General features: G+C 46.0%; 1 protein-coding gene and 1 pseudogene across 1 annotated transcript in view; one reads left to right on the top strand and one right to left on the bottom strand.

Moving 5' to 3' along the window:
• Window positions 1-12547: 12547 nt before the first annotated feature.
• Window positions 12548-22531, bottom strand: part of LOC141270515 (uncharacterized) — a 345167-nt gene continuing 335183 nt past the window's right edge. The window contains exon 9 of the mRNA XM_073680539.1: window positions 12548-20065. Coding sequence (XP_073536640.1) covers window positions 19565-20065 — 501 coding nt within the window. The 3' untranslated portion in view covers window positions 12548-19564. The remainder of the gene's footprint in view (window positions 20066-22531) is intronic.
• On the top strand, window positions 20621-21404 carry LOC141270580 (COP9 signalosome complex subunit 7b pseudogene; annotated as a pseudogene).

Genomic DNA, 22531 nt, shown 5'->3' with positions numbered 1-22531 from the left:
TTTGGGAGAGTACCCGATCCGCACTCCTTCAGTCGTCCGAGCGGATGAAAAAACACGCTGACAAAAAACGCCTGGATCCTCCACAATTCCGTCCTGGAGATAAAGTCTGGCTCTCGTCCAAGTATGTCCGGCTCAAGGCCCCTTCCTACAAGTTAGGGCCTCGGTTCATCGGCCCACTGGAGGTTATCAAACAGATCAACCCGGTGGCCTATAAATTGAAACTCCTGGCCAATTTGCAGATCCCTAACTCTTTCCATGTATCTCTCCTCAAACCCGTGGTACTTAACTCTCTTTCCAAGTCTACAGGTACGCCCCCTGCTCCGGTTTCTGCTGAAAACGAGTTTGAGGTAGCGAACATTCTGGCCACCAAAAGGGTAAGAGGAAAGACCTTTTTTCTAGTAGATTGGAAGGGGTTTGGTCCTGAGGAGAGAACGTGGGAGCCCCGGGAGAACATACATGCCCCTCTCATCCTTGATAAATTTCTGTCTGGCCTAAAAAAGGGGGGCCTAAAGGGGGGGGTACTGTAGTGTCGGCGTCCCTGCCTCCTGCTAGGCAGGGATGCTGTTCCCCTCACCTCTCCGCTCCGTGCCCGGCGTCTTCCTCCCGCTCTGCTGGCAGCGCGCGCTCCTTCCCGGCCACTGTGCTTAGGGCGCGCGCGCGCTCCCCCTCTCTTAAAGGGGCCGCGTGCGCCGTCCTAAGGAGTCCCCGGCCAATGGCCGGAGGATCTCTCCATATATAAGGCACCTCCTCCAAAATGGAGGTGCCCGAGCAATGTTGTTGCATATCCTATCACTCTGTTTCAGCCCTCAGGTCCCGTTACCAGTTACCTGCCAGTTACCTGCCAGTTTCCTGTTTGATACCTGCCTGATACGTGCCTATCTGCTAACATTCCTGCGGTCCGACAGTCTGCCTACCAGCCCTGCCAGTCTGTCTATGGATCCGTCTGCCCTCTCACCTGGGAGCGCTCACCTGCTACCTGCCCGCTAGCCTACCTGGAGGCTCTGCCGTCACGTGCTGTGACCACCTGCCCGTCCAGAGACTCTTACCCGCTCATCTGGGAGCGCTCACCTGCTACCTGCCCGCTAGCCTACCTGGAGGCTCTGCCGTCACGTGTTGTGACCACCTGCCCGTCCAGAGACTCTTGCCCGCTCACCTGGGAGCGTCCACCTGCTACTTGCCTGTTAGCCTACCTGGAGGCTTAGCCGTCACTTGCTGTGACCACCTGCCTGTACAGAGACTCTCGCCCGCTCACCTGGGAGCGTCCACCTGCTACCTGCCTGCTAGCCTACCTGGAGGCTCAGCCGTCACTTGCTGTGTCCACCTGCCTGTCCAGAGAGTCTTGCCCGCTCACCTGGGAGCATCCACCTGCTACCTGCCTGCTAGCCTACCTGGAGGCTCAGCCGTCACTTGCTGTGACCACCTGTCTGTCCAGAGACTCCTGCCCGCTCACCTGGGAGCGTCCACCTGCTATCTGCCTGCTAGCCTACCTGGAGGCTTAGCCGTCACTTGCCGTGACCACCCGCCTGTCAAGAGTCTGTCCCCGTCACTTGTCGTGACCACCCGCCTGTCAAGAGACTGTCCCCGTCACTTGCCGTGACCTCCTGCCCTCTTTCCCAGAGACTGTCCCCGTCACTAGCCGTGACTGCCTGCCCGCCTTCCCTGGGAGCCACCCGCTTCCTTACAAGGACTGCCCCTTTGTATAGTTGCTCAGAGGTTCCACCTCCCAGACCCGTTACACAGGCCCACTGACTGATTACAAGATTGTAGACACCTGTGATGCTAATTAGTGGACACAACTTGATTTAACATGTCCCTTTTGTCACATTATTTTCAGGGGTACCATAATTTCTTTCCAGGCCTATTTCATGAGTTTAATTTTTTTTTAAATTCTGTGGAAGCAGAAAAGCAATGTCTGACTTTCATTTCTTCATTTTCATAGATTTTTAATTTATTATTACTTTTGTCAGATTCAAGTTATTTCTGTGACCATTGTGGGTTTTTCTTTCATTAAACGAGGGGTACCAACAATTCTGACCACGTGTGTATATAGTATATACAGAGCTCCTGTGTATGTCACTGGTGATCACTGTATTACGTATACACTATATACAGAGCTTCTGTGTATAATGTCACTGGTGACCACTATATTATCTGTACACTATATACAGAGCTGCTGTTTATAATGTCACTGGTGATCACTGTGTTACCTGTACACTGACACAATATACAGAGCTCCTGTGTTTAATATCACTGGTGATCACTGTATTACCTGTACAATGACACTACATACAGAGCTCCTGTGTATAATATCACTGGGGATCACTGTGTTACCTGTACACTGACACTACATACAGAGCTCCTGTGTATAATGTCGCTGGTGGTAATAGCAGGGTTGTTAGTATTGTGGTTTGTATTCATGATCAGTATTGTGGTATTTGGTCACTTTGGGGTGGTAATATGTGGTCTGGTCATGGTGTGGCCATATTTGTTCCTTGTATGTGGTATTATTCGGTCACTATGTGGTGGTAATATGTGATCTAGTCATGGTGTGGCGATATTTGTCCCTTTTGTATGTGGTATTATTGGTGTTGATATAGTGAACTGTGTTGTGTATGGCGGTCATTTTGTTCTTGCTGATATTAACTAGGAAAAGATTTTTTTCCATTAGGCCACAGCCCCACCATTAGTATTTGGTTAGTATTTTTTCTCAGTAGTCGCTGCCAAATCAAGTAGGTGGGTGATAAATGCAGAATTGGTGACTTGTTTCTATTCTACCTTTTCTCTGATTGTTCCTCACCTGGTTTTGGCTCCCACTCCCGAAAAAAAAATACTGACCGGATACTGACCAAATACTGATAGTTGGGCCGTGGCTTTAGAGATTAAATACTTGGACCAGAGCAGCAGAGATGCACTTACAGGGGTTCTCCGGTGAAAACAAGTAATCACCTCTCCACAGGATCAGTGATAATATTGATTGGTGGGGGTCTGACTGCTGGGACACAATTGGCAGAATGTGGAGCTTTTCTCCCCATTAGACTGGAGCGGCATGTGAGATGCGACCACTGATCCATTCATTCCTTCAGTGGCTGTGAGCGCTGCTCTTTTTTGGAAGCCCCCAAGAGAATGAATGGAGCTGCGGTCAGACGTCCCAGCTGTCGCTGCATTTTAAAATGGGGATAAGTGTCCTGTCAGGGATAAAACTTCCTCATTCTTCCGATAGGTGCGTTTTCCAATGTTCGGACCCAAGCGATCAATAAGTTATCACCTATCCTGTAGAGCCCATGGATCGGTGATAACTTGTTTTAACCAAAGAAGCCCTTTAATGCAAACTACAGTAATTCTACATTCCAGTTAGTGTTGCACAGTAGATGTGCAGGAGCCGCCAGTCAATGCTCCACTATAACAGGGAGAGCAGATAACAGATATTTGCATATGGCTGTAGGTGGGTCCCTAGAGTCAGTTCTCCCTGTGGGCCCCAGACACCCCAGTCCGACCCTGATTGTGTACCTAAGATTGCGCCTTTTGCAGAAGTTTCATGATTCCATCTTGAGTGGTCACCCTGGGGTCACAGCTGTGCAGAAAGCTATTACTAGACTTTTTTGGTGGCTGTCTATGAATAATGATAGTAAAAATTTTGTACCAGTTTGTGAAGTTTGTGCACATGCTAAAGTCTATAATTACTGGCCTGCCAGGGAATTGGCTCCATTGCCAATTCCAGAAAGACAGTGGACTCATCTGTCCATGTTTTACAATAGAGGCCGCTCCTGCCTCTAGCTGCAACCTGGGCACGCGTCCAGGTCACAGCTGTGGGAGGGGATAGCAGCCATTTTATTGAAGCCCACACCGTTAGTGCGGGCTTCATTTTCCCCTGTCATTGCACACACTTTTCAGTGTGTGCAATGACAGTCAGGAGCCGTCCCAGGTGGCAGAGTAGGAGGAGCAAGAGGAGGAGGTGGTCGCAGGTGGTGGCGGAGGTCCGGGGTGAGTATGTGCGGCGGCTATCTTGGCCTGTCAGTATTACACTACAGGCTGCAGATCAACGCCGACCTGTTAAGGGCACAGCAGAGAGATCATTCATCTGCTGTGCCCTAAACACACTGAACAGGACACAGTGCTGCGTGGAAGTGCAAAGAAGGTAAGTACAAGAGTTTTTTATTTTATTGAATATATGAAGCCATATTTACCAGGAGGAGGATGATGGGGGCCATACATGTCGGGAGGAAGAGGATGGGGGCCATACAAGCCAGGAGGAGGATGATGGGGACCATACACAATGGGAGGAGGATGATGATGGGGGCCATACACACCGGGAGGATGATGATGATGGCCATACACGCAGATAGGAGGATAATGGGGGCCAAACACGCAGGTAGGAGGATAATATAGGGCATACAAGCAGGGAGTAGGATAATGGGGGCCATAAACACAGGGAGGAGGATAATGGGGGGTGAAATGCAACGACTTGCTGGCATAACGGTAATGGTCCAGGATGTGTTTTACCTGACCATGTACCTTCCCCCTCAGGTGACTGGTCACATGACTGTGACATAGCACAGGTCCTGCGCGCACACAATGTCTGTCTGATCACATGACTGTGACATCAGCAAGGTCCTGTCAGTATGTGTGTGTGTGCACGGGATGCATACATAAGCCCTGCTTGATGGGAGACAGGTGTGTTCTGTGAGAGAGGTGTAAGGCCTGTTCCCGTGTGTGTGGGACACCGACCGTGTGAGGCCTAGTGAAGCCTGGCAACCTGAAAGGTCAAGACTGGATCCTGTGTGGATGCTAGTGGCCTTGGAAGGCAGAGGTTTGAGGAAGAGTCCTGAAAGGCAAAGCCTGGATCCTGTGTGGATGTCAGTGGCCTTTGAGGGAACGACGGCTGGAGACCCCTACCTGGGAAGCCGCAAAGCCACAGTGGTGGCGGAGTAATGGACTGAGACAGCTAAACCCGGCAAAGGTAATACCCTGTGTTATATGGACATTAATATGGACATTGCTATGTTATTACCTTGCTGAAGGCTGTACCTGGAGCAAGTGGTCCGGTGTGTCACTTGGCTCGTGAATATTATATATATGTGTGTCGGCGTGCCACTGAGTTGGACCCGGTCATATGCGGTTTATGAAGTAATAAACTGCTGAGCATTGTGAAATAACGGAAAGCCATTGCACGTGTGCTTAATTTACCCGGTGAAGCGAGTATCCCCCATTATGATGTCTAGTGCTGCCTTACATATGGTTCGAGAATGCGGGCAACAGCACAGGACGACGAGTGTGGATTAAAGCATCTGGCTGCAACTCGGCGGGGTTGCGAAGATTGTCGTCGCACTCAAATCCGGTTGTTTGCTGCAACTCGGCGGGGTTGCGAAAATTGTCATCGCACTCAAATCCGGTTGTTTGCTGCAACTCGGCGGGGTTGTGAAGATTGTCGTCGCACTCAAATCCGGTTTTGCGGTGGCTCGGCGGGGCCACGAAAATTTTCGGGGAGAGCGGTGTAAAGTGTCTAGTGTGTACCGTGATGGCCATGAATGGTGCAGTATCTCCAGACGGAATGGAGAAGGAGTTAGATGACCGTGTGCAATCGCTCTTCGGCATAATGGAGTTTCCTGAAGAAATGCAGGAGCAGATAATGATGGCTGTGAAGGGAGCAGCAGATGAGTCTGAAGCTGTTGAGCGATTGAAATGCCTGTTGGAGTCGCAGCAGCAGGTATTTGAGAAACAGCGACAGGACTCGCAGCAGGCATTGGAGTCGCAGCAGCAGGCATTGGAGAAACAACAACAGGACTCACAGCAGGCATTTGAGAAACAACAGCAGGTATGGGAGAAACAACAACAGGACTCGCAGCAGGCATTTGAGAAACAGCAGGTATGGGAAAAACGACAAGAGGTCGTGGTGCAGGAAGGGCAGGAGCTGTTGGCCCGTTACAGAGAGGCGGCAGCGGACCATTCTGTGAACTCTCCGGGGGCGCCATTATTGTCCCAGAGTGCCCGGGGAGGTGGTAAGAGCTGTTGTGAACTGAGTCCTAAGACTATTGTTGATTTTTCTTGTAAAAATTCCCCTGCCGGTGTGGTTGTTGAAAAGGGGGCGGAGTCTAAAAAAGGGGCGGTTGTTCAAAACAGCGTGGAGGATAGAAAATCAAAAAAAATTACTGGTGGTGGGTTGGTACCTCCTAAAAATGACAATGTGACCGTTGATAAAGGGGTAGCTCCAGTAGAAGGGGGTGACGTCAAAGTGGGAGGTGACCTATTAGTCCACAACACCATGGAGAGTGACACAGACCCCGTAGCTGACTGTGACACTATGAAAGTAGAGAGAGAGTTCAGTCAGGAGGGGTTAGACAAGGTGAGAGAGTCCCCATCTCGTAGACGGCGCAAGGGCCACAAAAAGGTTGCTCCTGTAGACTTGGCTGAAAGTGAAAATAAGGAAAATGTAGTATGGTGTACCTTTGTTTCAAGGGTGGATCCTCCTTCCGAGGCAGAAGAGGAGGTGACGTTGCCAGTAGCAACCTCCGGTACGGTACCGAGTCAGAAGGATCTGACAGCCCTGAAAGAGGAGGCGGCCAGTCGTGACCAAGAGCTGGAGCCTATCAGCCAGCAGGGTCAGAGTGACGTGCAGCAACTATGTGGAAACCTGGAGATCGTGTCCTCAGACCAGCTGGGCCTGGAGTCTGAACGGCAGAAAATAAACCAGGTTGTGAGGAACTTGCAGCGAGAACTGGAGGTAAACAGCAAGGAAGTCAACAATTGGAAGGAAAAGTTCCAGAGAAATAAAGAGGAGGTTTTTCAGTTGGGGCTTGACAAGGCGGAGTTTGAATATGAGCTGTGTGAGTTGAAAGATAGGTTCTCCCTGGTACACGTAGAGCTGATACAGGTGAAGCAAAAGGTGGATGCAGAGCACATACGCCAAGTGGTTGAGACCACTCTGCAGGACACCCGTAATGAAAATGGTGATCTCCGCAGAAAGACCTTAGGTCTGGAAGCTCAGGTGAAGGAGCTGCGGACGTTCTGTGATAATCTCCAGAGGGCAGAGACGTGCCTTAAGGAAAGGCTCAGCAAGATGGAGGCCGAGCAGAAGCAGATGGAGGAGTCTATCGGAGAAGCCACAGACCAGGGCCAGGAGTGGGCTGCTGGTGATGGGAGGTATGAAGCAGATACCTCCTCAAGTGATGTGAGCTTGGATGATTCGGTGGATGTAGGAGCCGAGATCAAGGAGTCGCTACAAACCCATTGGAAGCAAGAGGAGCTTCAGAGACGGGCCGCTGAGAGGCGAGTGGCGGAGCTAGAGGAAGAAGTTTCCGGGCTCAAAAGTCGCCTGACAAAGTATCACTCAGTGAACGAGGCCTTCTTGGAGAAGGAAAAGGGCGAACACGTTGCACTCACTCCCTTATACCAAGAGAGGGTGGGCCTGAGGAGAGCTAAGAGAGTGTTAACCACAGATAAATATGAGATGGAAGTGGTCAAGACGAAAATTGGTGAATTTGTAGCTGTGAGTCAACTCAGGGGAAGCGTAAAGGGGGAAGAAGCTGAAAGTCAGTTGTCCCTGAACCCTGAGCTGGTTGATCGTATGGAAACCACTGGTGAGACCGAAACGTCTTGGTACAAGTGCCTCGTAGATGTGCCCGAGGATTTGAGGGAAGAATGCACCAGTGAGTCCGTGCACGAGGAGTTTAAGAAGGCCGTGGGAGCCTGTAAGGTGTACTTGACCTCAGAAGCTAAACAGCTGGTGGTCCTGTCCACGACCGAAGTCACAGTGAAGAGGGTGGCTATCCTAAGTGACATGCACTGGCGATGTATTCGCACAAAGCGGTTTCTCCGGTTGAAGACGGAACAAGCCGTTAGACAACTGGAGTTGATGAGGAAAGCTCACAGTATGCGTGAAGAGGTCATCCGGGTGCCTCATGTTCTGGTGAGGAAGCTCGTTGGGAGAAATGGTCGAGCCATGCAGATGATGGTCAAGAAGTCTGGTGTGGTGAAAGTAAGCAGTCCACGTGATCGTCAGGACTGGATACCAGACGAAGACGGCATGGTATCATTCTCCGTTGTAGGAACAGAAGAAAACCTGGGATATATGCGCATGCTGTTGGAGTACCGAGTGACCTACCTGCGAGAAGTAGAACAGTTGAATCTCGCTAGACTGCGAGTGGATAGACAGCATCATCTGAGTAGCAGAAGATGGCAGCCGTCTAGAAATTATGAGACCAGACAGAGAAAGTGCCCCTTAAATAACAGAACAGCTATAGCTGGAGTTAGGGACCTTTCAAGATGTCCTGAGAGTAGTGGGCGTGGGTTTAGAGGTAGTGAGACCTCCAGTAACTCAGGTTTGAGCAGCCCATACAAACGACCCAATAGAGGACGGGACAGTACGGAGTCGAACCGGACCTTAGATACCAGGGCATGTGAGTCACACCACTGTATGACTGACCGCTGGGAGCGGGGGAGACCTGACAAGGTTACGACTGACCGCTGGGAGCGGGGGAGACCTGACAAGGTTACAACTGACCGCTGGGAGCGGGGGAGCTCTGACAAGGTAACGACCCGGAAAGGTGACCTGACGAAGTCAGTGACAGTGACAAATGGTAGGTCCCTAAGGAATGGGCTAATGTCGTTGACTAATGTTCCAGGGGCTGAGTAGCACAATTGTAAAGTACATGGTCTCTATGTGAACTGGGGGTTATAATGTCATTGTGTATATTATGTGTTCAACCCCACAAGTTTGAACAGAGGGGGGGGGATATGTAATGCAGCGACTTGCTGGCATTACGGTAATGGTCCAGGATGTGTTTTACCTGACCATGTACCTTTCCCCTCAGGTGACTGGTCACATGACTGTGACATAGCACAGGTCCTGCGCGCACACAATGTCTGTCTGATCACATGACTGTGACATCAGCAAGGTCCTGTCAGTATGTGTGTGTGTGCGCACGGGATGCATATATAAACCCTGCTTGATGAGAGACAGGTGTGTTCTGTGAGAGAGGCGTAAGGCCTGTTCCCGTGTGTGTGGGACACCGACCATGTGAGGCCTAGTGAGGCCGAGTGAAGCCTGGCAACCTGAAAGGTCGAGACTGGATCCTGTGTGGATGCTAGTGGCCTTGGAAGGCAGAGGTTTGAGGAAGAGTCCTGAAAGGCAAAGCCTGGATCCTGTGTGGATGTCAGTGGCCTTTGAGGGAACGACGGCTGGAGACCCCTACCTGGGAAGCCGCAAAGCCACAGTGGTGGCGGAGTAATGGACTGAGACAGCTAAACCCGGCAAAGGTAATACCCTGTGCTATATGGACATTAATATGGACATTGCTATGTTATTACCTTGCTGAAGGCTGTACCTGGAGCAAGTGGGCCGGTGTGTCACTTGGCTCGTGAATATTATATATATGTGTGTCGGCGTGCCACTGAGTTGGACCCGGTCATATGCGGTTTATGAAGTAATTAAATGCTGAGCATTGTGAAATAACGGAAAGCCATTGCACGTGTGCTTAATTTACCCGGTGAAGCGAGTATCCCCCATTATGATGTCTAGTGCTGCCTTACAGGGGCCATACACGCAGGGAGGAGGATGATGGGAGCCATATACACCAGGATGCACTTTTTGGGGCACATTCTACTGTGGGGCACTATATGACGTCATTATACTGTGGCGCCTTATATGAAGCCATTATACTGTGGAGCAATATGTGAGGCACATTATAGTATGGAGCACATTATGGTATGGTAAACTATATGTGGCCATTATAGTATGGTGCACTATATGGGGCCATTATACTGTAGGTCACTATATGGGGCCATTATACTGTGGGGCTCTATAGGGGGCCATTATACTGTGAGGCACTATAGGGGGTCATTGTACTGTGGGGCACTATAGGGGACCATTATACTGTAGGTCACTATATGGGGCCATTAGACTGTGGGGCACTATAAGGGGCCATTAGACTGTGGGGCACTATATGGGGCCATTATACAGAGGGCTCAGCGACTCTGATGAGCGGTGAAGTTACGTCACTGCTCACCACAGCCGCTGAGTCTGGAATAGCGCAGCGGGACCCGGAGTGTCTGCTGCTACGGCCTATGGAGCATCGTTCTCTGAACAAGGCTCCATAGCCTTTGGATGTTGGATTGGGGGATTGTCGTGGGAAAACCATGGACTACGTTAGACCTGCATGTTTTTGTTTTTCAAAAATAAATTGGTGAACCAGAAAAAGTGTCGTGGAGTCTTTATTCAAATAACATTTATTTTTCTGTTATTTTCCATTAGTGAGTTAGAGGTGGGGGTGTCTGATAGACCCCTCTCCATTACTAACCCCAGAGGTTGATGGCAGCTGTGATTTTTGACAAATCACAACTGTCATCAACCCTAACTACCGTTACCCTGATTGCCTTGGTGCGGTGGCAATCAGGAAGAGGTGGACAAAGCGCCAGAATTAGCGCATCCTAATGTGATGCAACACTTCTGGTGTGGCTGCGGGTTGTTAATTTTAGGCTGGGAAGGGCCCAATAACCAGGCACCTTTCCAGCCTGATAATATACACCCGCTGCTGTCTGCTTTACCTTGGCTCGTTACCAAAAATAGGCAAGGGGGGACCCAACGCAGTTTTTTTTTTTTTTTTTTAGGGTAAATGCCCTTTAGTGCCACATGAAAGCACTAAAGAGTGCATGTTTATTATATGTAGGGGCATGTGAAATTATATATTTATAGGACATTTATCTATTATACCACTGCTCCCATAGAAGTGTACGGAGCGGGGTCACACATTGCACTACTGCTCCCATAGAAGTGGACAGAGCGAGGTCACACATTACACCACTGCTCCCATAGAAGTGTACAGAGTGGGGTTACACATTACACCACTGCTCCTGTAGAAGTGGATGGAGCGGGGTCACACATTACACCACTGCTCCCATAGAAGTGGCTAGAGCGGGGTCACACATTATACCACTGCTCACATAGAAGTGGACAGAGCAGGGTCAGGTATTACACCACTGTTCCCATAGTAGTGGACAGAGCGAGGTCACACATTGCACCACTGCTCCCATAGAAGTGGACAGATCGGGGTCATGTATTACACCACGTGTGTTTTTCTGTGTGTGAGCGTGCGTGTGCATTTTCCTGTGTGTAAGCGTGCGTGTGCATTTTTCTGTGTGTGAGCGTGCGCGTGCATTTTCCTGAGTGAGCATGCGTGTGTTCTCCTGTGAGAATTTGTCTGTCTATTTTCCTGTGTTTGAACGCATGTGTATTTTGCTATGTACAGTAGAGATCAGATGATTGCAGCTTCAAGTAAGAAATACAGCATAAAGTGAAAAGATATCTAATCCCTGCATGTGTGATACTCCCCAGACTGGTGTATCTAATCACATCATCATGCGCAATACTCCCCAGACCGGTGTATCTAATCCCATCATTATGCGCGATACTCCCTATCGGCCTCCACCGAGTAGGATGCACTCCCCAACTGCCTCCACAGAGTAGGGTGCACTCCCCATCGGCCTTCCACAGAGTAGGGTGCACTCCTCATCAGCCTCCACAGAGTAGGATGCATTTCTCCTTGTTCTCCCGCTGCTCCGGTCTCTGTAGCGAACGCCCCCACATCTCAGCACAGTGGGCTCAGTGTGGTGACGTCATTGCGCCCACTGTCAGTGTCTGCATCAGTGACGTCAGACGCAGAGGGGGGATTGAGGGGAGCGTCACGCTCCCTCACTCAACATTGCTTTCAACTGTATCGGCAACCAGTCGATACAGTTGAATTTGCGAGGACGGGCCCTCCCCTCCAAAGCTCACGGGCCCCACATCGGCCGCATGTGATACACTACATTGAGACCTGTATCTATTCCCAGCGTGTTACTGTAATCGTGTGTAATCACACACGTGATACACTCCGCGTATCTAACCCCAGCTTATGATACAACTAGAAGCATCATCTAACAGAATGAGCGCTGACCGCTGTCCTCAGTGATACTGTACTTGTCAGTATCACTGGCAGTCACCAACAAAATGGCTCCACACTGTGATCCTAAGCTTCATTCTTTCTTATCTTTTTAGAAACACTCAGAAGGGGAGGAGAGGAGCGACATCACACACATGACCAGATCCAGGCCACATTTACTGCAGTCGTAATGTGAGCTAGTTGTACACTAGGTTTCCATGGCAAATTTCAGCAGCTGCTCCCCCTAGTGTTTAAAAGTGGAAATACCAAACTTTTTCAAATTATTTTTCATATTTTACTTCATTAAAAACAAATATTTTTTTAAAAAAAATTAAAAACATTAAGACTTTACATTTTTTCAGTTGTTGAAACATATTTTTTATGACATCTTCCCTTTAAATAGTCAGATCAATCAGTCCACAGGAACGTGGCCTTTTTTTTTGTAATTATGGTTTTCATCCCCACTTTGGTGAATTTTCTCAGATAAGTTCTGAATGTCCTGGGGTGGAGGTCACCATACAGAAACATGAGGATGTTACATAGGTTGAAAAAAGACGTAGTTCAATCTTTCTCCACCAATTATACATTTGTTGTCACTAAGTTATCTATAACCCAATTTGTTATATGTACTGAGAAAATCATCTAGTCTTGTAGAAAGCCAAAGTGGAATCTCACCGTACTATGTCTTTAGCGCTCCTGTTTCCAAAGGAGTGCCTTGTCCAAAAGCTGCTGACCTGCAGAGAAATCCATCAAAATATACAAAATATGGACGGCACCTCCAGATAAAGATCTTCAACTTTATTTCATATCAAAAAGTAATTAAAATTTCCACATGTCAGCAAAAAACAGACTGATGCGTTTCTGGCTCATAGTCATAGAGTATACTGGTTACAAAGTGGAATGATGCTTATAAAAGGAGACATCACACATGTGCAACAAATTCATAATTATACAAAACATCTAACACAGAAAAACTATGTATATATACATATTAAAAGCATGTGAAACGAATGATAAAAAGTTATATGAGAGAATGTTCTCATCAATGAAAAAAGGAACAATAGTATATTGTATAAACGTCGAAGACATTTCAATAAATAAACATGGTATCAGTTTTGTACTTCATTCCCTTAATCTAAACATGCTTCTCTCATAAATCATGTATGTTGCCAGCTGTCACTTCTTTTTGGAGTTTTAACTTTCTCTATGCCAAAGAAACAAAAACTATCCAATTTTCCCTCATGTCGCTCCAAAAAAAGGTCTAAGGCTATGATCACACACGTGTTTTTTTCTGCTGCAAATCTGCTGCTAACTTCTCTGTCAGGAAAATAGCTGTGTTAAAAACGCAGGATTTGGTGCGTTTTTGCTGCATTTTTTGACCACCCATTACTCCCTATGGGTGAAAAAACGCTGAAAAAAAAGCAGGTGCGTTTTTTGCTGCAAAAACGCTGAAAGAAGTGACATGCTCTATTTTCCAAAAACACAACCAAGGAACAAAATACACAGCAAACAAAAAGTAACCTGTGTGAACAGAGAATTCTGGTTTCTCATAGACTTTGCTGGTACTGCTAGACGCATCTGAAAATTTGCATAAAAATCTGCGGCAAAATACTCAGCAAAACACAACGTGTGTGAACATAGCTTAACAGCTCCTGAATAGGTAATTATTATTATTAATGATGTAAATATGTTCGGAGATCCTTTTCTTAAATTTACAGCTAGTACAGCCTATATATTTAACCCCACAAGAAGTACATTCAATGCAGTAAACCACATAACATGTTTCACAATTAATGAAAGAGTTAATGTTGAAATGATCATTCATTTTTTAGTGTAATACTACATTTCTTGCCAAAACATTTATGGAATCCTTTGGTCATTAGCCAGGTTACAGTATTGGTGCGTTTTTGATTTCCACCTCCTTGCAAAACATCTATAGCCCTTATTTAAAATACCACGTAATCTATCATCTTGGTAGAGAACAGGGATATATTTTGTTATATTTTTAATCATGTTATGTCTAGTTTTTTTTTTCTCTGGAGGTGGCATCCATATTTTGTATATTTTGATGAAATCATCCAGCCCTTTTTTAAAAAAAAAAAAGCGGTTGCAGTGTCTGCCATTCCTACCTCTTGTGGTAGGGTTTTCCACAGTCTGACTGCTCTAACTGTAAGGAACCCTTTCCTGTATGCCGGAATGTCCATTCTTCCACCTGTATTGACTGCCCCCTAGTCCTTAGTATGGTCTAGTATGCTCCACAGAAACCCCCAGAAATTCCCCAGTAATAAGAGTAAACCATTGCTACCTTCTCTTCCTTGGTCCCATATTTTAAAAGATTAATTTCTTACATTCACATCCAGACCTTTTTCCACAAAATTACAGAGCAGTGAGCGACGAGCACAGTGAGAGATTTCACCAAGATATTGCGGCTATAGAGAAAAGATATCAAGGAAAATGGAATCCATCAATGCTTACAGTTTATTGTTGGTCAATTGTAAGAGAAGATCTGATGGAGTACAAGAGACAAGCAAAAAAGTTGTCACTGAATGAGAACCAAATTTTGTAGTGCAATTTATGTAACTGCTTATAATTCACAATAGTGAATGGTTTAGACATGTTTTAATTATTTGAATTGTTGCTAAATTTCCTCTAAATATCAGAAAATTGGCATAAAATATTCAGCATTTTTATATTAACAAAAAATAATAATGTTCCAAAGTACTGAAATTTTTATGCATTAATTATATGTAGCAGTAAAAGGAAAACTTTGATATCATAGAAACGAGGGAACTAAAAATTTTCATTGTCAGACTTGAACTCATTAAGAAATGTAATTTCATAACTGAACCTGACAACTTTTGAAAATATGTAAAACAGTGTTACATGATCTGAAAGGTCCTTGAGCTAGTCGCGTGGAAGGTTCTTCAGCTGCTCACTCAGAATGTGTAGCCTCTGTACAGGTTCCGGTATCTTCCTCTTCTGCTCTGCACCAATCAGATATGTAAGTGTGGGGCTGGGGGAGAGCAGCTATCTCAGTGATCAGGAAGAACATGGTCTCATTGTTCTCTTCTGAAACAGGAAGCTGCCTCCAGTCTGTAAGATGCACTCACATATTAGCAAGATTTTTTTCTTCTAATAGTGTATCTTGGTCGAAAAACTACAGTAAGTTCTAAAGCAATTTCACTTTCTCATTTAATTATACAACTGTCTGTTATATGATTTTGTACAATTTGTCAATAACATATATAGTTTCTCCCAGTCGGAGTTATTTTTGATGGTCAACAAAATACGATTACAGTAATTCATTTTTCACACTCTAGGTATGATAATGACTTTTCACTGTGTGGGATTTTTGATGTTTAAAAGGGTTGCCAACTACCTGGTCAATCCCTTCTCATTCATGTTTGGTCCTATGAAAAATACTTATATATACCTTCCATGACGATGCTGTTCCTGTGGTGTCAGCATTTCCATTCCTGGGGCTCATGTGAGGATGTTGAGTCATGTGAGCCCTGCGCCCCACCAGAGCTGGTGTCACTGTCACGACCTTCAGACATCAAACATCATGAGGAAGTCAAAGAGCAGCAGCAGCCCTGGCTTCCTGTTGATGTTCAATACGTCCAAAGGTGGGGACAATGAAGCCGGCACTGTTTGGGCACAGGGCTCGTGAGATATAACAACCTCACATGAGCCCCGAGAACGCAAGTGACGACACGGCTGGAATGGTGCCGGCACGGGGGCAGAGTATGAGTGATTTTATTTTAATAGGGCCAAACATGAGGAATGACAAGGGGTTGTCCTAATAGTGGACAACAACTTTAGGAAGATACAAGTTTCAGTTCAAACATTTCCCACATTCTGAACATGAAAAAACCTTCTCAACTGTGTGACTTCTGATGTTTATTAACCCCTTCAAGACGTTAGGATTTTCCATTTTTGTGTTTTCGCTTTTTGCTCCCCGTCTTCTCAGAGCCACAATTTTTTTTATTTTTCTGTCAATATGGCAGTGTGAGGGCTTTTTTTTTCCCAGGACGAGTTGTACTTTTGAATTGCATCATTGATTTTACCATATAGTGCACTGGAAAATGGGAAAAAATTCCAAATGCTGTGACATTGTTCCCATAGAAGTGGACAGAGCGGGGTTATGTATTACACCACGTGTGTATTTTTCTGTGTGTGAGCATGCGTATTTTCCTGTGTGTGAGCGTGCGCGTGCATTTTCCTGAGCGAGCATGCGTGTTATCCTGTGTGTGAGAATTTGTCTATTTTCCTGTGTGTATGAGCGCATGTGTATTTTGCTATGTATAGTAGAGATCAGATGATCGCAGCTTCAAGTAAGAAACACAGTATAAAGTGAAGAGATATCCAATCCCAGCATGTGTGATGTTCCCCAGACTGGTGTATCTAATCACATCATGCGCAATACTCCCCAGACCGGTGTATCTAATCCCATCATGTGCGATGTTCCCCAGACCGGTGTATCTAATCCCATCATTATGCGCGGTACTCCCTATCGGCCTCCACAGAGTAGGATGCACTCCCCAACTGCCTCCACAGAGTAGGGTGCACTCCCCATCGGCCTTCCACAGAGTAGGGTGCACTCCTCATCAGCCTCTACAGAGTAGGATGCACTCCTCCTTGTTCTCCCGCTGCTCCAATCTCTGTAGCGAACGCCCGCACATCTCAGCACAGTGGGCTCAGTGTAGTGACGTCATTGCACCCACTGTCAGTGTCTGCATCAGTGACATCAGACACAGAGGGGAATTGAGGGGAGCGTCACGCTCCCTCACTCAACATTGCTCAAGAGAATGGCAAGAGTGTGCAAAGCAGTCATCAAAGCAAAAGGTGGCTACCTTGAAGAACCTAGAATATAAGACATATTTTCAGTTGTTTCACACTTTTTTGTTAAGTATATAATTCCACATGTGTTAATTCATAGTTTTGATGCCTTCAGTGTGAATGTACAATTTTCATAGTCATGAAAATACAGAAAAATATTTAAATGAGAAGGTGTGTCCAAACTTTTGGTCGGTACTGTATATATACAGTGGTGGCCAAAAGTATTGGCACCCCTGCAATTCTGTCAGATAATACTCAGTTTCGTCCTGAAAATGATTGCAATCACAAATTCTTTGGTATTATTATCTTCATTCAATTTGCTTGCAAGGCAAAAATCAAATCATTGATCATTTCACACAAAACTCCAAAAATGGGCCAGACAAAAGTATTGGCACCCTCAGCCTAATACTTGGTTGCACAACCTTTAGCCAAAATAACTGCGAACAACCGCTTCCGATAACCATCAATGAGTTTCTCACAATGCTCTGCTGGAATTGTAGACCATTCTTCTTTGGCAAACTGCTCCAGGTCCCTGATATTTGAAGGGTGCCTTCTCCAAACTGCCATTTTGAGATCTCTCCACAGGTGTTCTATGGGATTCAGGTCTGGACTCATTGCTGGCCACCTTAGAAGTCTCCAGTGCTTTCTCTCAAACCATTTTATAGTGCTTTTGGAAGTGTGTTTTGGGTCATTGTCCTGCTGGAAGACCCATGACCTCTGAGGGAGACCCAGCTTTCTCACACTGGGCCCTACATTGCAAAATTTGTTGGTAGTCTTCAGACTTCATAATGCCATGCACACGGTCAAGCAGTCCAGTGCCAGAGGCAGCAAAGCAACTCCAAAACATCAGGGAACCTCCGCCATGTTTGACTGTAGGGACAGCGTTCTTTTCTTTGAATGCCTCTTTTTTTTCCTGTACACTCTATGTTGATGCTTTTTCCCAAAAAGCTCTACTTTTGTCTCATCTGACCAGAGAACATTCTTCCAAAACGTTTTAGGCTCTCAGGTAAGTTTTGGAAAACTCCAGGCTGGCTTTTTTATGTCTCGGAGTAAGAAGTGGGGTCTTCCTGGGTATCCTACCATACAGTCCTTTTTCATTTAGACGCCGACGGATAGTACGGGTTGACACTGTTGTACCCTCGGACTGCAGGGCAACTTGAACTTGTTTGGATGTTATTCGAGGTTCTTTATCCACCATCCGCACAATCTTGCGTTGAAATCTCTCATCAATTTTTCTTTTCCGTCCACATCTAGGGAGGTTAGCCACAGTGCCATGGGCTTTAAACTTCTTGATGACACTGCGCACGGAAGACACAGGAACATTCAGGTCTTTGGAGATGGACTTGTAGCCTTGAGATTGCTCATGCTTCCTCACAATTTGGTTTCTCAAGTCCTCAGACAGTTCTTTGGTCTTCTTTCTTTTCTCCATGCTCAATGAGGTACACACAAGGACACAGAACAGAGGTTGAGTCAACTTTAATCCATGTTAACTGGCTGCAAGTGTGATTTAGTTATTGCCAACACCTGTTAGGTGCCACAGGTAAGTTACAGGTGCTGTTAATTACACGAATTAGAGAAGCATCACATGATTTTTCAAACAGTGCCAATACTTTGGCCCACCCCCATTTTTAGGTTTGGTGTGGAATTATTTCCAATTTGGCTTTAGGACAATTCTTTTTGTGTTTTTTCATTGAAGACAAATTAAATGAAGATAATAATACCAAAGAATTTGTGATTGCAATCATTTTCAGGAAGAAACTTAGTATTATCTGACAGAATTGCAGGGGTGCCAATACTTTTGGCCACCACTATATATAACATTTTTACATTTTGTTTTACTGGTTTCAATAGTCTTCTTAGGAGACTTGACGCTGCAATCTTCTGATCGCTTGTGCTACATATAGCAGGGCTGGAGCCCTGCTATGTGTAGAAGAATTGATCAACTGCTATGAACGTCGGCCACAGGGCAGATCAGCAGTGACCACCACAGGGCTCTCCTGCCGACCCTGGGTTGTCATATCAACCCATCTGCAATCCACGTTAATGTGACAACGGCGCCAATGGCCGGAACTAATGATGCACTTCCGGCGCGATCATGTTAAATGCCGCAGTTAGAGATTGACAGCAGCATTTAACATGTTAACAGCCGGAGATGGATCATGATTCCACCCGCACCTGTTAGGGGACACATGACAGCTGATCAGATCAGCTGTCATGTGCTAAAACCATGCGAGTTCAGCGCTGGAGCCCACACCAAAAAGAGGGAGGCAACCTATGATGTATTTATAGGTTGTGAAGGGATTAAAGGGAACCTGTCAGCAGCAAAAATGATATTTACCTGCAGCTATGGGCTAACCTACCCGGCCCCTGCACGTAGTTGAATGCTGTGGGGAGAAAATTAACTTTATTCTCCCCGGCAGCATTCGGTTTCAATCAGGGGGGCAGTGCAAGCACTGGTTCAATCACTGCTCTGCTTACAGACGCCCCTTCGTATTCTCATAGCGGTGACTGAACCTGTGCTGACGCCGCCCCCACTTACTGAAAGCGAATGCTGCCGGGGAGAATAAACTTCATTTTCTCACCACAACGTTTGGCTACATGCAAGCTCCGGATAAGTTAGTAACGCTATTAACCTGCAGATTAAGCCCATATCTGCAGGTTTAATAGTGTTTTTGCTGGTGACAGGTTTCTTTAAAAGTTGATTTCCAAGTAAAATATTTCCCACATTAAAAACATGAAAAAGACTTCTCCCCTGAGTGACTGCTCTGGTGACTAAGAAAAGATGATTTCTTCATAAAACATTTTCCATATTCTCAACAGAAAAAGGGCTTTTCTTCTGTGTGGATTCTCTGGTGTCTATCAAGATGCGCTTTTCGGTTAAAACATTTCCCACATTCTGAACATGAAAAAGGCTTCTCCCCTGTGTGGGTTCTCTTGTGTCTATCAAGATGCGCTTTCCAGCTAAAACATTTCCCACATTCTGAACATGAAAAAGGTTTCTCCCCTGTGTGGGTTCTGTGGTGTCTATCAAGATGCACTTTCAAGCTAAAGCATTTCCCACATTCTGAACACGAATAAGGCTTCTCCCCTGTGTGGGTTCTCTGATGTGTAGCAAGATTTGATTTCTCTGTAAAACATTTTCCACATTCTGGACATGAAAAAGGCTTCTCTCCTGTGTGAGTTCTCTGATGTCTGATAAAAGTTGATATCTGTGGAAAACATTTCTCACATTCTGAACAGGAAAATGGCTTCTCCCCTGTGTGAGTTCTCTGGTGTCTAACAAGATTTGATTTCTGGTTAAAACATTTCCCACACTTGGAACATGAAAATCTATTCTTTGCTGTGTGAATGTTTTGATGTTGAAGAAAAGACTTTTCAAGTGGAAAACTATTTCCATATTCTGATTGTGAAAATGCCTTGTTTGCTTTAGGAGCAGTTCGTTTTTTAATGCTTATTTTGTGACTTTGATTTTCCTTAGTAGTCAGTAATGAATCAGAAGACAGGATGTGTTTCAAAGGATCAGATGACAGATCTTTGCTGTGAAGGGATGATGGCATATCTGAGGTAATGGCATTCACTTCAATTATATCCTCTGGGATCTCAAGACTATCTGATTTAAAAATTGAAGATGTCAGCTGTCCCTCTGATCTCCTGGTACAGTCATCTGCCAAGAAAAAAAACAATTATTATTTTTTAATAAAATATCCTTAAATTTAATATTTTTGAACATTTCTACTTAAACTGTCAGTAAAAATGGGAAGTTGCGTTAAAATACTGAATTATTAATTCCAGCGGAACCGGAGCTGTCATGGCTGCCTGACAACCACATGGTAGACCAGGATAGAGTGTGTCCTGACCAAAACAGCGAAGTCATAAGCTTTTCGACCCCTAGCTGTAGCATGGCAGGAGAACAGAAGCCAACCAGTAGTGTCCTGGAGCAATTCATCTTACTAGCCAAAGTCACTAAAGGCTCAGCTCTTCCAGCCCTTATCAACCAAGTATTAGACGCCCCAGGAGTCTATGTATTTGGAGAACTTCTAAATTTACCCACAGTACAAGAGCTTGCAGACAGTCCACATTCTGGCTACTTACAGCTCCTAAATTTGTTTGCCTATGGGACATATCCAGATCATGTTGTATTAAACACCTGACAATTGTGAGCCTTGTGTCCAGGATGAAGTGCATTCCATAATTTGTGCTGCTGAAAGATTTAGACATGAGGAATCTCCGAGAGTTGGAGGATCTAATCATAGAAGCAGTTTACACATACATCATTCAGGGCAAACTGGATCAATGCAATCATCATGTGCTAGAAGTTGATTTCTGCATTGGACGGGACCATTCCCAAGAAGGACATAAGTAGCATTGTGAAAACCTGTCAAGAGTGGTTTGATGGTTGTGAAGCCATCTTAAATGGGGATTGAACAGCAAGTGGTGAGGGCAAACCAATACAAAAAGAAACCACATCCGTACACAGCAGCAATAGAAACAGAAGTGACAAATATTAAAAAAACTCTGAAAGCCACAGCTTCCTCAACTGCTCAGGACACGGACCAGCACCTTGCAGAGCAGGAAGGACCCCATCTTGCTGAGCAGCGACAGCCCACAAAGAAGATGTCAAAGGTTACAGGTCTGGTCTCCAGCCGCCACTAATGAAGTTGAAAATATGGAACAGGTTCCAGGTGGCATATAACTGCTCCTGGACTTTTTACAGACTTAACCACATGCCATCATTGTATTTGCCTCTTTCCATCCAAAACCCTTGGAGACCCTGCCTGCTAAGAGGGACAGTGAACCCATTAGCACTATCACCGCTGAGATCCAGCTTGGTTTGCAGATTGTTGTCCATGCAGATCAGGACACTTTGCCTATAAGTTCGTGGATCCATCTCCCTGCTGGAGAGGTCTGCTGTGGAAGTCACTGCGGTATACAGTAGCCTTCCCTGTCACAGAGCGGATTCTAGAAATGGCTGCTTATTGCTGCCTAGTGTAATGCAGCGGCTTGCGGCATTACTGTAATGGTCCAGGGGGTGTGTTCTAGCTGACCATGTACGTCTCCCTCAGGTGACTGATCACAGGACTGTGACATCATCACAGGTCCTGTGTGCACTGAAGGATATATAAATCCTGGTGGTTTTGAAACAGGGAGAAAGGCGTGAGGCCTGTTCTCCGCGTGTGGGACACCAATAGAGTGTGAGGCCTAGTGAAGCCCGAAAGGCAGAGGCTGGATCCTTGTGGGTAAGAGATGCCAGTAGCTTTGGAGGGCAAGAGGCTTGGAAGACAAGAGTCCTGAAAGGCAGAGGCTGGATCCCTGTGTGTGTAAAGATATGCCAGTAGCCTTGGAAGGTACGAGGGCTGGAGACCCCCATCTGGGAAGCCGTAAAGCCACAGCTGTGGCAGAACAAATCTGATGGAAACCGCTAGACCTGGAAAAAGGTAAAAGCGGTGCGTTATATGGACATTGATATAGTTACTTTGCTGAAGGCTGTAACTGGAGCCAAGTGGGCCTGTCTGCCACTTGAAAGGCTCTTGGATGTTATGTGTGTAAACATGCCGGTGAGCCACTGAGATGGACTGTGTGATAAGCAGTTATGAAGTGTAATAAACTGCTGGATTTCATGTTACTGGAAAACGTTGCATGTGTGCTTTAATTGACCCGGTGAAGCGAGTGTCCCCCAGCGTGATGACTAGCACTGCATTACACTAGTTATAAAATCCCAGGTGACTTTGGTACTGTCATCTCTTCTCTGGAGATTTGAAATGTGCAATAGGGACAGATCT

This window comes from Phyllobates terribilis, unplaced genomic scaffold, assembly GCF_046119375.1.
Source record: "Phyllobates terribilis strain yellow unplaced genomic scaffold, ASM4611937v1 Scaffold_5__5_contigs__length_657084704, whole genome shotgun sequence".
NCBI classification, from domain to species: Eukaryota; Metazoa; Chordata; class Amphibia; order Anura; family Dendrobatidae; genus Phyllobates; species Phyllobates terribilis.
This window is presented reverse-complemented; position numbering and strand designations above follow the sequence as displayed.